Raw genomic sequence first — 17,545 nt, 5'->3', positions numbered from 1 at the left:
CAATTGTAGTGTTGAACTACATGGGAATCAAGCCTTTGCCCCAACCCGTCCATGCCAACCAAAGGAGATCAATCTGCCAGAGGAACTCAACAGGTTGAGCAGCATCTGTAGCGGGAAAGGAATTGCTCATGTTTCGAGTCAGGACTGACAATGGAGAGGGAAGATGGTTAATATAAAGAAGAGAAGAGGAGGCGGGAGTCATGGACCACGAGGTAATTGGTGATGATGAGAGTTTATTGTCATACACATAAGTACAATGTACAGAGGCAATGAAAGTCTTGCTTGCTAAAGCTACAGAGGTATGTAACACACAAACAATAAGCATAAATTAGATTAACATATGCATCATGAGAGAAAAAAATAAGAAATATAAAAGGATAACGAGGTAAGTATTCACATTTGTAGTAATGCAAAATGATTCAATGTTTACAATAGTGCAGGCGGGCAGGGTGGTTCTCGAGTAACGTTATGGTTAAGGTAGTACAGTGAGATTATGGTGGTTGGAGAAAATGAAACTAGATGTACTGGAGTTCAGATATCTGTGGCTTCTGCCTGAAAGGACAGAAAGAAGAGAGCATAACCAGAATGATGGAATCCTATACGACTCTTCAATGAGTCTCTTCAGTGGATGGGTCGATGGCCAAGATGGACTTCATTAGGTTAGCCTTGGCTAGGCTAGGTTTAGCACATTCTTAGGAACCCAAGTCTGCAAATCAGACTAGAATGCAACCAAACAGGATACTTCCCACAGTGCACCTACAGGCGTTTGAAAGAGTATTCGATGACATGTCAAATCTCCTTAAGCTCCTTAGGGCCGAAGATAGGTAAAGGGGGAAGGACAAATTGAGGTAGGTAGGGGAAGGGAAGGCACATTTGAGAGACGGATGATGGAAGCAGACAATGGAAGAAGAACAGAGCAGATGGGACTAGGGTGGGGATAAGGGAAGGTGAAGATGAAGATGGCAACTGAGGGTGATAAGTTGAAACACAAAGGCTGGAATCTGAAGAGAAACAAAGACATTTTGCTGAGCAATTAGGGAAGAGATGAAGGACATATTCAACCATATGGACACAAAGTGGAGATGGGAGAAAAGTTTGATTAGAGGTGAATGAAATCTGGAGGGGGATGAAATGGGTGATGAAGGGCTGGAGTGGGACAGTTTGGGAAAGGGGATATAAAGAGCAAAAGACCAAAGGAAAAATGAAGGGAAAGAGAGGAAGAAACAATGGAGGTAGAGGTGACCTGAAATGAGAAGGTTCAACAAACATCCCATTGGGCCGTAGACCACCCAGGGGAAATATGAGGAGCTGTTCCTTTTGTTCACATTGGGCCTCAATCTGGTAGTGGAGAAGGTCAAGGATGGGAAGGTAAGAGAGCAAATGGGAAGGGCATGTTGTGAACAGTGAGGAAGTTTGCAGAGGGATCTGGGCCAAATGGAAAACTGGAGTGAAAAATGACATGTGTAATTTAATGTAGACAAGTAAGTGTTGCATTTCGGAAGGACAAACCAAAACAGACATACACAGTAAATGGTAAGGAGTGCAGTAGAACAGAGGGATCTTGGAATACAAATGCCATAATTCCCTGAAAGTGGTGTCACAGGTGGATAAGGCTGTAAAGAGAACTTTTGGCATATTGGCCTTCATAAATCAAAGTATTGAGTATAGGAGTTTGGATATTATGGAAAAATTGTATAAGATATTGGGGAGGACAAATTTGAAGTATTATGTGCAGTTTTTGTTAATTACAGGAAAGATGCCAATAAGATTGAAAGAGTGAAGGGAAAATTTACTGGGATGTGACCTAGACTTCAAGAACAGAGGATGTTTGAACAGGTTAGGACTTTATTCCCTGGAGTATAGAACAATGAGTGGAGATATGACAGAGATACTTAAAATTATGAGGTTTATAGACAGAATAATTGTAGGTAAGATTTTTTCACTGATGGTAGACAAGGTAAAATCCAAAGGACATGGGTTAAGGGTGAAAGGGGAAAAGTTTTGGCGTAACATTTGCGCGAATGTCTTCGCACAGAGTGTGGTGGATGTGGAATGAGCTGCCAGCTGAAGTGGTGAGTGTGAGCTCAATTTTAACATTTAGGAAGAATTTAGACAGGTATATGGATGGGAGGGGTATGGATGGCTATGGACAGTGCAGATCAGTGGGACTAGACAGTATAATAGTTCAGCGCAGATTATAAGGGCCAAAAGGCCTGTTTCTGTTCTGTAATGTACTTTGGTTCTAGGGTAGAGAAAGGGCAATGCAACCATGAGCTTGGGCAGGTCTTTGCAGAGTGCAGGTGCTCTTCAAATCAGTAACCTCATCTGCTCTTGGTCTTTCCAATGCAAAGGAGGACATATTAAGGGACAAGTCCTGATAAAAGTTCTCTACCTAATCTGTTGACCATTTCTTTGCCTCCATAGATGTTGCCTAACCTGCTGGGTTCCTCTCACATCTTAATTTTTACTCCGATTATAGCATCTGCAATCTCTTGTATTTCCATTATTACAGGTATATTCACTGCATTCAGTTAACTGTTCAATAGTTGTTCAATGGTATTACATGTGGATTGTGGAAGAACACGTGGCTTCCTGTGTCATGTGACCTCCTTGTCTGAATCTTATTTGGAAGTCACATCACCTGCCAATCAAGGTTGGACTCCGGCCACTCATTAATGCACACCCTGCCATTGGCTCATTTAAATTGTTCAGTGTCATCCTTGTCCAGGCACTCAGCTCGGATCAGTATAAAGACTGATGCATGCCACATTACTTTCTCTCTGTCTCTTGGTCCAAGTCCCGAACATCACTCCTTCCCAGGTTGCTACAGTGGACATTGTTGGAGGAGTCGTGGATAAGGTGTGCACTACACTTAACTTTAGCCATAGTACTGTGATAGATCAGTACTTGCAGAGAGCCACACCCTGTTAGTACAGGGCATAGGGAGGATGTGGAAAGTCCCCGTCTGTGAAGTGTGTATACGTGCAGGAGCATGTGGAAGATAGGCAGTCACTGGTATTGGAGTCTAATCTGGATCCGATGTGAACGTCTATGTCGTTGTTTAGTAGTAGAGCAATTAAATCTCATTTGACGTCTTCCCCTGTTTGTCTCCTGTGTGTTCAATAAAGTTACCTATGATTGTGACACTTGTGTCCAGACTCGTTTTCCCTGTTAATCCACAAACTGATACTTTCCAAACACATCAATGGGCGAGCAGGGTTTCTAAAGGGAATGCAAACTGCCAACAGCATGCTGTTGGCAGACAGCAGCCCAGAAAAACGGGCTGCTCCCACATATACGGGTACACCCCGGATGCATGCCTGCTGGCCTGTCCCCTGCCTCGCCACAGGATAGCATGATGACAGACATCTGGGCTCTGTATCATGGGTGCGCCCAAATGTGAAGCCAAGGTTCAGGATGAGCTAGCCAAGAGAGGGCTTTGCCATCTGATGGATGACCTTGCACTGCCTGCTCACAGAAGTTGGTAATAAAGGTGCACACATATGCCCGCTAAGCCAGAGAAACCAGGCATGCAAGACAGTGAACAGACAATTTTTCTTTCTCTTTCCTCGCTTCTCACACTGACATTGGAGCCAGTTCCCACAGCACCCTGCTCCTTCGGGAACACAATGACCCTGTTTGGCTGGTTGGTGGTGGGAGGTGGGGGGTGTGTGGGGAGTGGTTTGTAGGCAGCTGGTGAGGTGTTGTCATTGATTTTGATAATATGCCTTGTCCATCACACGGAAGGTACGTGTGTGTGTGTGTGTGTGTGTGTGTGTGTGTGTGTGTGTGTGTGTGTGTGTGTGTGTGTGTGTGTGTGTGTGTGTGTGTGTGTGTGTGTGTGTATCAGTCCACTTGATTACATCATTTTAGACAAATTTAGATTTTACAGTGTAGAAACCAGTTATTCACTATGTTTGTAGTGATTGGCAAGTGACGTGACTTCAGAAGGGTGGAATGTTACTTGTGGATTGTGGAGGAGCATGTGGTCTCCTTGTCTGGACAACTGTGGATTGTATTGGGTCACATGACCTCCCTGACTGAAACTTATTCGGAAGTCACATCACCTGCCTATCAAAGTTGGACTCCTGTCACCCATTAGTGCACACCTTACCATTGGCTCATTTAAATGATTCAGTGCCATCATTGGCCAGACACCCAGCTCGGAACAGTATAAAGATCGATGCACGCCACATTTCTTTCTCTCTGCCTTTTAGTCCAAGTCCCAGATATTGGTCCATGCCAGGCTGTTGCTGTGAACATCGCTGAAGGAGTCATTGGTAAGGTGTGTACTACACTTAAATTGAGCCATAGTATATAGATCAGTATTACATAATGGGCTGAAGGGCCTATACTATACTGTACTGTTCTATATTCTTCCACTCTTTGATTCTAAACACCCAGTTCTCAGCAAATCTTCAACATCTCTAAAATTTCTGTGTTTAGTATGATATTAAGCCTTCATTGTAATATAAATCAAATATACTTGTATCTGGATCATAAAAATTAGCAGAGAGGTAGGTGTAGAAAAGTGGTGGAAGCATGAAAGTCTGCAGAAGCTGTGATTGTAGTAAAAACATAAAGAAACACTGGAGAAACTCAACTGGTTGTACAGTGCCCACAGGAAGCAAAGATATATTAGCAAAGTTTTGGGCCTGTGCCCTTCTTCAAAGAATAAGCACAGAACAGAAATGGATTACAATGAAGACAGTGCTGGCTGGTGGAAGAGTCCAGGCCAACAAAAGGTGTTAATTGGATGTGGAGAGGTGGGAATTGATTTTGGTCTGTGAAAGGAAACATGGGAGGGAGAGAGAAGGCTTTTTCAGGTGCATTCTCTGCCAAGAATGCACCTGCAGAAGCAGAAGCGGCCCAGGTGGCTGCGCTAAAAGTGCAGTGCTGGCCTCCTGAGGGGACAGCTGTACCGGATGCCCCTCTGAGCACACTCTGGCTCCTGTCCCTTCGGGCTGTCAGGCTTTGGATGGATGACTTGCAGAGCTGGGACAGCCGGCACGGGCTATCAGCAAGCAGGATGTCCCTACACTGATACCGCTGCCCCGCTCTCTCCCAACAGCCTGATATGAGTCCCCACACTGTGGGGCGGCCGGCGCGGGCTGTCAGTGTGGGGATGTCCCCACACCGATACCGGTGCCCCGCTCTCTCCCAAATTGTGGTGGCTGGCGCGGGCAGTCGAGTGGGGACATCCCACGGCAGCCTATGCCAGCCACCCCACCGTGTGGGAACTCATATCGGGCTGTTGGGAGAGCGGGGCAGCGGTATCAGTGCGGAGACATCCCACGCCAGCTGCCTCTGCCCTGACATCCCGCGCCGGGGTGCATTTGGGAGGGGAGCTGTCAAGGCACTTGTCAGCTGACCGTCATCCCCTTAGCAGCCGCTTTCAGGCGGCTGCATTCGTGTGCCAAGGGGGACCTCAGTGCTCCGGCGATTATCCCTCCCGGAGGAGGGTTACAAAGTTCGCCTCTCAGGCACCTCCTGCGCTTGAATTTGAATGTAGCTAATTGTTGATTGCAAGACCTTACATAAAATGTACCACATATCAACACATTCTCGGGAAGGTACTTAGGATTATGAGCAAAGTGCTGAAAGACTGAAGTGGGTGAGAAGCAAGAGATAAAATTGCCAAGAAATTTGATATGTTTACCATGTTGCTGTTGATACAATTACTGCTAAGATACCAAATCATATTTATCTTTTATCAAAGTACTCTTGTAGATGTTGTTTCCTTTTATTGTGCATCAAAATTAATTGATCCTAACAGGAAGGATTAATTCAACACTTCATGCACTTAATATAATCTAAAATTTCAGTTTGAAGTGACGCTATTTTAGCATTTCTCTCACTTTAGCCTAAATTACAATAACTCTTGGATTAATAGTTCTTAAACTGTAATTTGATTCCCACCACATTTTGAAATGAATTTCTAAATTTTGTATTTATAATTTGGTATTTTCCAAATATGATTCAGTCATTTACTGACTAATTCCCCAATTGGAATAAAACAAAAATGTTGCTGGAACACTCAGAGTCTGAGCAGTATATGTGGAGGAAAAAAATAAAGTTAATCTTTCAGATCAATGAATAGTGTCCTGTCCCCAACTATCTTTAGTGGTCTCATTACCGACCTTTCCATCATCGTATGGCTGAGTTGTTGCAGATTATTGTACAATATTCAATTTTCTGCACAAATGAAAAGATCCATGTATGCATGCAGCAGGACCTGGCTTCAGAGTGTACCCTCTACCAAGACAAATAGCAACCAATATATCTTAGGGCCATTGAGTTATAGAGCAGAGAAGTGAGCTACGTGGCCCATTTTTCCCATGTGCATGAATCCTATTTGTCCCCATAAGCATCCTAACCTTCTATACCCTGTCTTTTTAAGTATTTGTTTAAAGGACTCTTTAAGACAGTGATTCCACCATCTCCTATGGCAATGAGTTTCAAATATCCACCACATTCGGTATGAAAAAAACACCACTCAGATTACCTTTGAAACTCCTTCCTCTCACATTTTTAATGGTCTTCCATGGGGAAAAAAAAATGTTAATGAATATCTAACTTCTCATAGAATTTAAATATCATCAACGTAGTTGAAGAGTCCATTTGTTCTGCCTGGACTTTGCAGGACTTCCAAAGAAAGCAGCTGTTCCCAGGTGAATGATGCCTTGTGCCCCAATGTAGGGACAGCCTACTGAGAGGCACACAAGAGCTTTGTGCAGATCTCACAAGGGTCTCCAGCAAGGACATTCACCATTGCACACTGAGGGCTCCCATGTCCTATTTTAAGACCTTTCGGGGTATTTGGTGATGGAATGTATGTACAAGAAAAGTTGGTGAAAGGTTAAAATTGTAATGAGGTTGTATCATGTTGTGAATGTGGCAAATGAATATGCTGTATAAGATAGTTGAATATTAATAATTTTTAAAAATAAATCATGATTAAGTGAGTTCAGACAACCCATAGCATTATATTTCAAGTATTAACTGATTTCATCCAAGGAGAAGTGAAGAAATGGCGACACAGTAAGCATAGCAGTTAGCGCCAACCTTTACAGCGTCAGCGGTCAGGAATGGGATTCGAATCCCATGCTGTCTGTAAGGAGTTAGTTCATTTTCACAATATCTGCATGGGTTTTCCCTGGAGGCTCCAGTTTCCTCCCCTGTTCAAAATGTATCAGAAGTATAGGTTAATTGCATGTAAATTGGGTCCCTCAAACTCATGGGCTGAAATGCACTGTTACTGCGCTGTATGTCTAAAAAAAGAATTACATTAAAACATTTTTAAAATTCAACCTGGTTTCCAAATGTCCAAAGTCGAGAAGGAAATTTGGTCATTAGTGATCACTGGACCAGAACTGTGTGGGTACTTTGTGAGAAGATAATGGAATTCAACGCAAATGCCACCCAGTCGAATAATCTGCCGATATTCACCATGACCATTGAATCAGCAGTTGCCTGTGGGAAATAAGACATCATTTCTGTTGGGGGATAAACGAAGCTAGTGGTGAGGTGGGCAATCAGAAAATCTATTGAGAAGGAAGGAAATTGAAATGGTTGCACTGCTAGTGCAATGCTAGCATGATCATTCAGAAAAAAGATTTGTGGAGGGTTGACGACTGGGCTACTTCTACCCACTAAATGTTATTGATTTCAGTTGAGGATATTTGAAGGAAAAAAAAGGATTAAAAATAGGAAGAGATGATTTAATTAAGATCTATTGTCTGTTTCACACTTCATTACTGATTATTGCTATAGATAAAATCTAGTGTCTAATAATTCTTTTGTCACCTAATAAACAAGATTACATAGTAGAAAATATTTTAAATGGTCCATCTTATTTATTATTTTGTGCTTCATTACATTGTTTCTATAAAATTGGTTGAAGACACAATCAAATATTTAAAGTGGCATCAGATTCAATAAAGGCTTGATCTTACCTTCTGACATCCTTCTTCTGCAGGAATTTCTATCTGCTTCCCTGGTTGACTTAAAAGTGGATTGTGTTTACAAATATATCCGTATTCCATTTCACACATCTGATCTGCCCAATAGCCATTCTGGAAAATGCATAAACGTATCACTTTCTTCAGAATACATTTTACCAAAAGCTGGATTTTTATGTGTAGTGCATGTGAGATTAGATATAAGAAGTACATGCAGAGGTGGGGCCATTACAGGACCCTCTCACAGTCCAGGAATCTTTCTGACAAATGGTCCATCAAATACATTTCACAAGTGCTTTGAAAGATAGAGAATGAAAGAGAGAGGAAAAAAAACCATAGAGAAATAGAGAGAGATGGCTAGATGGATAGACATGCACTTTGTTACAGGAAGAATGCCAAGGAGGACATGAGCCTGCCAAAGCAATGAGTGGGATTGAGGAATATGATGGATGTTTCTCTGAGAAGAGAACATCCTTTCTTATCCTCAGGGCCTCCTCAGGCATGATCTCCAGCAATGCATCCAGACAATGGGTTGCACACTCTCCAGGATCCTGAGATACCTCTCTATGCTGGTTCTATATCTAAGAAAATTAAGCTTAATTAGGCCTTGAGTACGAAATTTACTTTTGTTGCTTATCATCTGCAAGGTGATTTGTCATTTTACACGTCAATTCGCATTGTTTGCCCAAGAAACCTACATCTTGGAAAAGACACCTGAGCAGTAAAGGGTCTGTTTGTTTTTAACAATTTGTTTAAAATAACATTCTAAATTATGTGATACATATCCTTTTAAACCAGTCTTTTTTTTCATACTTCAGCTTAGTTACAATAAAACTCTCTCTTTTGATTTATCTCTTCCTTTTCCCCATTCTCTTTCTTACATTGGCGATGAGCCACATCTCTATTTCTGGGAAAGTGTTCCATTTATTACACATCAACTCATGAGAAAAATTTGAGATTGCGATTTTGAAAAGTTAACAGACAGTATTGCCATCCTCACCGTTGTATTCATCATGACACAGTCCTCGTCCCTATTAATCATGTGACTCGGCTCTTGATAGCTCCAAGCAGTAAAGGTCACAGGGGATTCGTCTGACCAAGCAAACAACATTGATGACTTAAGGTCATTCAATCCAAGCCACACCTCATTAATGGATGCTGTAACAGAGTTTAAAAAAAAACTATGTTTTACTGATGCAAATTTATTCCAGTTGTGAGGATATCCTGAAATATAGCCGAGCTCAGGGATGGTCAAACTATGGTCCTAGCCAACTGTGGCCTGACAAAATTTTAACAGCAGCGCTGTCGCTGGTATGGACATTCAGAGAGCGGGAAGTAAAGTCTCAGTTCTCCTTTACGTGGTCCAACTGCCATCTCAACTCCATGGGAGTCCTTGAAGATTATTGGAAATACACCAGAGATTACAGATACTGGGATCAGGAGCAAAATGTAATATGCTGGATTCTGGATGATTGAAGATGTAGTATACTTTTTAATAGAAGCCACCCACCTGCAGCCAACCTTTACACCTGAAGGATAAGTTCAAGGATTCAAAGACTTCTAACATCAAACCAATACCATCTTGGTGGTCCAAAGAAAAAGAGATAGTCTAATAGATGGTTCTGGGTGTGAAGCTGAGAAGGTTTAGATTGTTGAGTAAGTTTTAAATTATAGGTCCTACACTGTCCTATAATGTTCTATGTGCTTGATTGTTCTTCCTTCAATTTATGCATGTAGTGTATCCAGGGGAACAAACCAGTGACCCATGAAATATAGACATGAATTAAGAAAACAATCCTGTTCACTGATGCAGCACACCATCAGGGCAAGGATCTATTGGACTCTTGTCCAGGGAAAAATAAATACTCTAAAATTAATTCATAATGAAATTTTCTTCTTTAAACTATTACCAATGGATGAAACTTCTAATTTCTCATTTTGTTTGAAAATACAATACTATTGACGTACCATCAATAATTCACCAAAGTGAATCAAACAGGCTTTTAATAGCTAAAAACTGGAACACTATCAAACAACCATCCATTTCCTTGACTGATTAGAGCAAAAGGCAAGGTGTAGCCTGCAAGGGAATATGGGTAGGATCAGTCTCAGGAGCCATGTCAAGTCGATAGCTGCCAATCACAGTGTAACAGTGGTTTACTGCAACCATCACTAGAAATTGTTGGTGGAACTATTTGTGAGGCAACTTGGATTTACAATTATCACCAGCCATGAGTCCAACCTGATTGCAGCCTCCCAAACCCGACCCAGCAAAGTTTCATTATCCAAAGCCTGTTCATTATTGCATATATCAAAAAACTCAAAAGATGCTATTGATCCACATTAGAGATGAATACCATATACTGATCAAGAACAAAAATCCCATCCAAATCCTCCTAAACTCATTCCCAGTACAGTGTGACCCTGACCTCATCCAAATCTTTCATCTAAATGTCCATCTAGCCCAACCCAAATCTGGCGCAAATAGTGATGACTCATTAGTGGGGACCTATTCGCCGAACCTTTTGCAGTGTAACAGGAGACCTGAGCATCCAGGTGAGGCCCAAATAGTACCCAGCATGTTATGCAAACACAGTCAACACCAGAGGTTAGGTCCAAATCCACTGTGCTTCTGACAATAACTACAGGACTAATTCACAGCAGCTAGTAAATAAATAGACTGTTCACTGGTGATCATTATTGCACTGTTTTTTGGGCAGGTACATTCAGAACTTTTACTAAATTCTAATTTGAAGTGTCTTGTGTAGGCCATAGGGAAACAATTGCAAGAGTTGCATAAGGAATAAATATTTCAAGAATCTGTAATGCATAATGTGTAACATAGGAGCAGCTACTTCTTAAGTTAGATTCCAGTGACCGTAATGGTGTCAACAGTCAGAAGCCAAGTGCAATGTGCAGCCTTTACAATTTAAGCACTTTGAACATAACATCCATATTTTGAAACTCAGCTTTGGTATTCTGTTCTTGATGTTGATTCAAATTCTGTGATCATCTGGTACCTACACACCAGTGGCTGCATTCTCCCTTCCTCACACATTTGTGTTCAAGCACGGTGGAAAGACTTGTAGAGAAGAAGTCATTGACTGTGTTTTCCCTCCAATATTAATTTCTTGTAGAAATCAATCCACTTTACAGGTGGATATCATTTGGTACTCACAGATTCCAAGCTGAGTAATGATAAAGTTCTGCTCTTCAATATTGTGAATGCTAACTAGATCTCCTTCCGCCTTTCGACAGGCTCTTAATGACTGCTGCCAGGTCTTGCGGTCTCTGTGCAGAATATAGCAATAACCTGCATACGAGTGCCATCCATTGGGGCAAGAAATGGGAACATTGATCACTGAAAGAAAGATTCATATTACATGTGATTTTATCGCACTTGGAACCAGTGTGTGACTGAAATTCAAAGACATATGAGATACAATGAGCAATTCAAATACACACTGCAATTCAGATACCTGAATTGTCACCACTAAATTTCATTGTACACCATATTACATTGAATTATATGGATATATAATAATGTTACTTGGGAATCATAAATATACCAACTTCTTGTTCACTTTTTTGGTAATAAGAAGAGATGCACTTAAATAGACTATCAGACAGGAATGCTTACACATTAGATAATGTAGAAATTGTTTAACTCAATTCAATGCAATTAAAAATCCACTTATCCCAGAACAAAACATGATGATAATTTATCAGCTGCTTGGCTCTACTTTAGAAATTTGTCCAGACCATTTCACCATGAATCACACATCTGTATCCTACTCATTACTGGACAGACACAAATCAAGGGGCATACTTAATGGTACTTCGTGGTCGGCATTGACAAGCTGGGTCAAAGGACCTGTGTCTGCTTTTTAAGATTTGATTACTTGTTTACTTAAACTATGATGTGGCAGGAGCAAACATTTCCAGACACTGAGCGAGCAATTAGATTTTAAAAGAACAAAGTGGATGGGGATAATATTGAATAAAGACCAATATTTAACTGTGTTTCCTTCAGGAAGGTCCTTCTATCACTGAATGCCCCATTCTCTTGATCCCTCTGATCTACCTCCACCTACCAAGGCACTGATTGTTTGACTCAGCCCACAGCCCCATGCTGAACCCCACATCCAGTGGTGGGTATGAGCACATTCCACAGACTCAATCGGGCATTGAAGACAAATCCCAACCACCTCCCCACCCCCCCCCCCCCACTCCCCGCTCCCCACCCACCTTTCCATAACCCACTTTTCTCTGGACTAGTCTTGGGAAAAAATATAGCATCAGAACATCAATTCAAATGTACCGAAGGAAAAAGAGGGAAAGGAAACCCCAATAAATTAGGTGCTTTCAATAGTGAGATCCCAGTAAATTGGTATGTCAACAACCTGTGTTTAAAGCTGGGTCAGGTCAGATCAGAGCCTTCACACTGAACCAAGTAAAACCGGTACAGTGTGACCTTTTGCATCCCCAGTGCAAAAGGAGGTGGGACCTTCAGCATTATGGTTTTGGCATCTGAGGAAAATGAGTAAGCTTTTTACACAGGAGCCATTGCAAAATGCATCAGCTCTGATACTACCTACCTTGGTGGATAAATACCAGGATGAAAATGACCCTCCACTCATACCATGTTGGTCGTGTTCACACAGGTAAGTGAAACACTAAAAAGGTGATTAAATACCAACTTTCAATGGCAGTGTCAAGGCACCTAAAGCTGATAGCCTGAATGGAGAAAGATCTGAGTGGATCAGACCAAAAATCATATTCTGTCCATATCAACATATATTTCTTTGTTAAAAGACAGGTTACTGATTTAACTCTACCATTTACAAGATAAACTAGCGAAGTGGAACAACCGACAACCGGCTGCTATCAACTCATCCAAAGTTCCAGTCCTTAGAAAATAATAGAAAAATAACATTTAGGTTCCTACCAGTAAAATCTTAAAACCAGTTAAGGAATGCTTTGTTTTTGGAAATAGATGTTTATTTAACTCTCCTTCAGCATCACAAGTAATATAATGTCTAAGTTTAATTTAAGGATTCAGCATGGAAGCAATCCTCCCAGCCCACAAATCTGCAGCACCCAAACACACCCATGTGACTGATTAACCAGCGAACCCCGTCCATTTTGGAGGGTGAGAGGAAACCAGAGCACCCAGAGAAAGCCCACGTGGATGTGGACAGGATATTCAAGCTCCATATAGACAGTGGTGGATTTGTTCTAACTGCTATGCTGAAGTTCAAACAGCTTAACCAGAGACGTGTCCATTTGGGTGGAAATGCACAAAATCTGATAAATGACAGGTGGGGTCTGGTACACAAGCTCTGCACCTTTTCCTTGATCAGTTCCTTCATTGAAGATCTTGTCTTGACTGCACTCTTTATAAGTCTCACAAAAATATTTTTTACAAATAGAACCTTTCCTCATTGAGTTTCTTGAGGTCTGCAATCTCCCTGAGCACTATTCTAGAAATGCTCTGCAATGAACATACATCCCTCTTGAACTAAAAACCATATGAAAGGATTGGTTTCAAAATTGATCTATCACCCACCTGCCTGTGCATCTTAGACAGCACCTTCCAAACACATGATGACAGCTAGAAGGTCAAAGGTGATGCACCATCAATAAGTACAAAAGACTGAAGCTATGCAAAATGGATAGGCTTTTATTCGCTAATAGACTGGAGCCACGTCCATGACTGAGGATGGGGCTGTGGAGCAATCACCTTTATATAGGAATCTGTGGGAGGGGGCCACAGGTACAGTCAGCCAATGGCCGTGCCCAGACATGTTAACCATACAAACAGAGGTTTACCACATTCATCCCTTGTTTTTAAAAAGAGTTCAGCGGGGTGAAGTGCATTTGACATTGTCATAAATTAGGTATTTCAGATGGTTTAATCTGCCGCTGCGACCTTCATAGTGCCGGCTGTGGCTGTGTCACGGCAAAAGGGTCCTGGACAGGCAGGGGTTCCTATATGCAGTCATCGGCATTGGTTGGGTGGATTCATAGCGATGAGTCTGGCATGCCATCCATTAGGGCTGAGGTAGGATGCCATGATCTTGGTGCATCGCAATAGGTGAGGTGGGTGCAGGGTGTTTGGTCATGGTTTCTGGAATTCCTGAGGGTGCCAAGACCCCATTAGGGCACACTACGTAGATGTATTTGGGGTAGGTGTGAAGGGGCTTCTCAACCGGGTGGCTGGACTTATGGCTCCTCACGTGCATCCGTAGTAGGACCAACCCTGGGGATGTCACCAGGCCAGCAGTGTGGTCCCTGTTACAGACTTCATAGGGAAGGAAACATTTTTTCATGTGGAGTGGCATTGGTGCCAGTACATAGGAGTGATCTGATCGAGTGGAGTGCTTCAGGGAGGACATCTTGCCAGCGGGAAACTGGAAGGACTCTAGACCGCAGGACTAGAAGGATGGCCTTCCAGACGGTGGCCTTTTCCCTTTCCACCTGTCTATTCCCTGCTTGTGGAAATGCCTCTGGCCAGCAGGTACTGACACAGCTCATCACTCATAAAAGAGGAGACCTGGTCGCTATGGATATAGCAGGGAAACGCAAACAGTGTGAAGAGGCTGTGTAAGGCCTTGAAGACTGTGGAACCTGTCATGTCTGGGCAGGGGATGGCAAACGGAAAACGTGAGTTCTCATCGACGATTTTGAATAAGTACACACTGCAGTCAAAGGAGGGGAGGGGTCCTTTGAAATTGATACTCAGTCATTCAAAGGGGCAGGTGGCCTTTATCAGTTGTGCTTTGTCTGGTCGGTAGAGTGTGGTTTGCACTCCGTGCAGACCTGGCAGTTTCTGGTCAGAGTCCTGATCTCTTCGACTGAATAAGGCAGGTTGCAGGCTTTGACAAAGTGATAGAACAGGGTGACTCCCAGGTGGCGGAGGTCATTGTGGAGGGTATGCAAACAGTCTCTTTGTGCGCTAGCACACGTTCCATGGGGTAGAGCAACCGAAGACTCATTTAGTTTCCCGGTCAGTACAAGATATTATAATAGACGGTGAAAAGTTTGATTCTCCACCTTAATATTTTGTCATTCTTGATTTTACTTCACTGCCAATTGCTGAATATGAAAGCAGCGAGGTGAATCGTTTGCCGGCTAGGTTGTATCTCTAATGCCACACTGCCTCTTTCTCAATAGAGGAGTGTCAAATTTTAACTGTGACAGCCAGGGCAAAGTCAGATGCATCGCACTCCACCTGGAATGGGATGGGTTTGTTAATGACATGCATCGTAGCTTTGGCAATGTCTGCCTTGATGTGGCTGAAAGCTGCACGGGTATCTGGCGTGAAGGAAAAAGAGGTGGATTTAACGAGGGGGCAGGCCTTGTCCACATAATTGGGGACACATAGGAAGAAGCCCATTTCAGACCTTTGAGGCTGTGAGGAAGGGGAAGTTCCAAAAGCAGGCACTTGTGATCGGGATCGGAGCTGATGGCTCCATTCTCAGTTCTCCATGACGCAGCCAAGAATACGCATTTAGCCTTATTGTACATGAGGTTAAGGAGTTTGGTGGTCTAGAGGGATTTTTGGAGGTTGGCGTCATGGTCCTGCATGTCATGTCTGCAAATGGTGACATTGTCCAGATACAGGAATGTGGCCCCCAGCTCATACTGGTCTACCATTTGGTCCATCTCCCGCTGGAAGACCGAGACCCCATTGGTGGCACTGAAGGGAACCCTCAGGAAATGTTAGATGCAGCCATCCACCTCGAAACCAGTGTATTTGTGATCCTCCGGGCTGATGGGGAGCTAGTGGTACGCTGACTTTAGGTCGATGGTGGAAAAAATGTGATATTGCGCAATTTGGTTTACCATATGCTGGGGAGAAGGGTATGTGTCCAGCTGCACATATCTGTTAATGTCTGATTGTAATTGATGACCATCCTGTTATTCTCCCTCTCCTCTTCACAACCACTTGGGCTTTCCATGGGCTGGTGCTGGCCTCAATTATCACATCATTGGGTAGCCATTGTATCTCTGACCTTGTCCCTGGCACAGTACCGCCTACTTTTGGTGGCAATGGGTGATGTTAGCCAACAGCAGTGGAGGGGTGATCTTGAGTGTTGAGAGACCACAAGTTATGTGCTCTGGCCATCCATCTTGGCAGGGAACAGCGGGGGAAGAAGCTGGGGGGGGTTTCGCTGGTGGATCATAGTGGTCGATTTAAGGTCTGCTGGTTACAGACAGTGAGTCAGGGGTGGGGCACATCAAATTCCATCATCACGCTTTTAAGATGGCATTGGAAGTCCAATCCCAGCAGTATGTCAGCATATAGCTGCGACATCATCAGGAGTTTGAAGTCTTTGTAGACAGTTCCCCACACAGTCAGGGTCACTATGCAGTAGCTGCTGACATCAGCAGTATGGAACTTTGAGGCCAAGGAGACTTTGTGACTCACTGGCTTAACCACGAGGGAGTAGCACTGCACCAAGTGAATGAAGCTCTCCATGCTCCCACTATCACAATGACAGCTTGTTGCATGTCTGTTTTCCTGGATATCCATCATTGAGCTGGCAAGCTGGTGCCGGCTGCCTGGATCCAGCATAATGGAGGCAGTGTCAGGTCTGCAGTGGGAGTTTTGCATGTTCAGTCGCAAGCTGGCAGCATCCAAGATGGCAGCCCCCACGGTTCGCACACAGTGCTGCTGGATCCCGAGGATGGCGGTGACCAAGCTGGAACCATTAAATATGGCAGCCCTCATGGTTTGCATGCAGCCCTGCTGGGTTGAGGTGGCTTGGTCTTACACACTTTCACTTAATGCCCTTTATTCCCACAGCTGGAACAGGTAGCAACCTTCACTGGGCAAGCTTTCCTTGGGGGTTTACCCAGGCCACAGAAGTAGCATTTCAAATGCTTGTGGAGTATGGCGAGAATGGTCCGGTCATTGGCAGAATGTGTCAAAAGCGGTGTTAGGTGCTCGCAGAGTACAGTGGCTGCAATTGGGTCGCTGGTGGTACGTGGTGGTAAGTCCCAAGATGGTGGCACCTGGAGCAACCATAAGGCAGCTGTATTGTCGGCTGAGTAGGCTTCCATATTCTGAAGGGCCACATCTAGCGTGCCTGCCAGTTCAACCGGACTCAACAAATTGAGCTCACCTTGCTCTAATAGTCTTTGGTGGATGTAGTGGGACCTGATGCCTGACATACATATCTCTAATCCGGTCCTCCATGTTCTCCGCGGCTGTCACAACCTTGCAGTCGCAGGCCTGTCTTAGAGTTCGCAGGGCCAGGAGGTACTCGCCACTCGATTTACCAATTCACTGTTTTCATATAGCCAGCAGGTGTCTCACGTAGACCTTGTTTACCTTCTTCACGTACTGGCCTTTCAGAATGTCCATCACCTCTGGGAATGATGCAGCATCCCTGATCATGGAATACACGAGGAGCCCGACCTGCAGCTTGTCGTTCTCTGATCGAACAATAGCAGATGATGCCTGCAGAAACGCTTCAAAACAATGTAGCCAGAGTTCAAAGTTGGTGGAATTTCAGGTGATTGAAGGACAATTTCCAACTTTTCTGGCTTCAGGATTGTTAATTTATAGTGAATAA

The 17,545-nt window shown here is 43.4% G+C and overlaps 1 protein-coding gene across 1 annotated transcript in view; it reads right to left on the bottom strand.

Annotated features, from left to right (window-relative positions):
* The window catches only part of mrc1a (mannose receptor, C type 1a), a 186,345-nt gene that overhangs the window by 90,600 nt on the left and 78,200 nt on the right, over positions 1 to 17,545 (bottom strand). The window contains exons 7-9 of the mRNA XM_069914658.1: positions 11,140 to 11,322; positions 8,962 to 9,119; positions 7,956 to 8,075 (exon numbers count right to left, since the gene is read on the bottom strand). Coding sequence (XP_069770759.1) covers positions 7,956 to 8,075; positions 8,962 to 9,119; positions 11,140 to 11,322 — 461 coding nt within the window. The remainder of the gene's footprint in view (positions 1 to 7,955; positions 8,076 to 8,961; positions 9,120 to 11,139; positions 11,323 to 17,545) is intronic.

This window comes from Narcine bancroftii, chromosome 1 (assembly GCF_036971445.1).
Source record: "Narcine bancroftii isolate sNarBan1 chromosome 1, sNarBan1.hap1, whole genome shotgun sequence".
In the NCBI taxonomy this organism is placed as follows: domain Eukaryota; kingdom Metazoa; phylum Chordata; class Chondrichthyes; order Torpediniformes; family Narcinidae; genus Narcine; species Narcine bancroftii.
This window is presented reverse-complemented; position numbering and strand designations above follow the sequence as displayed.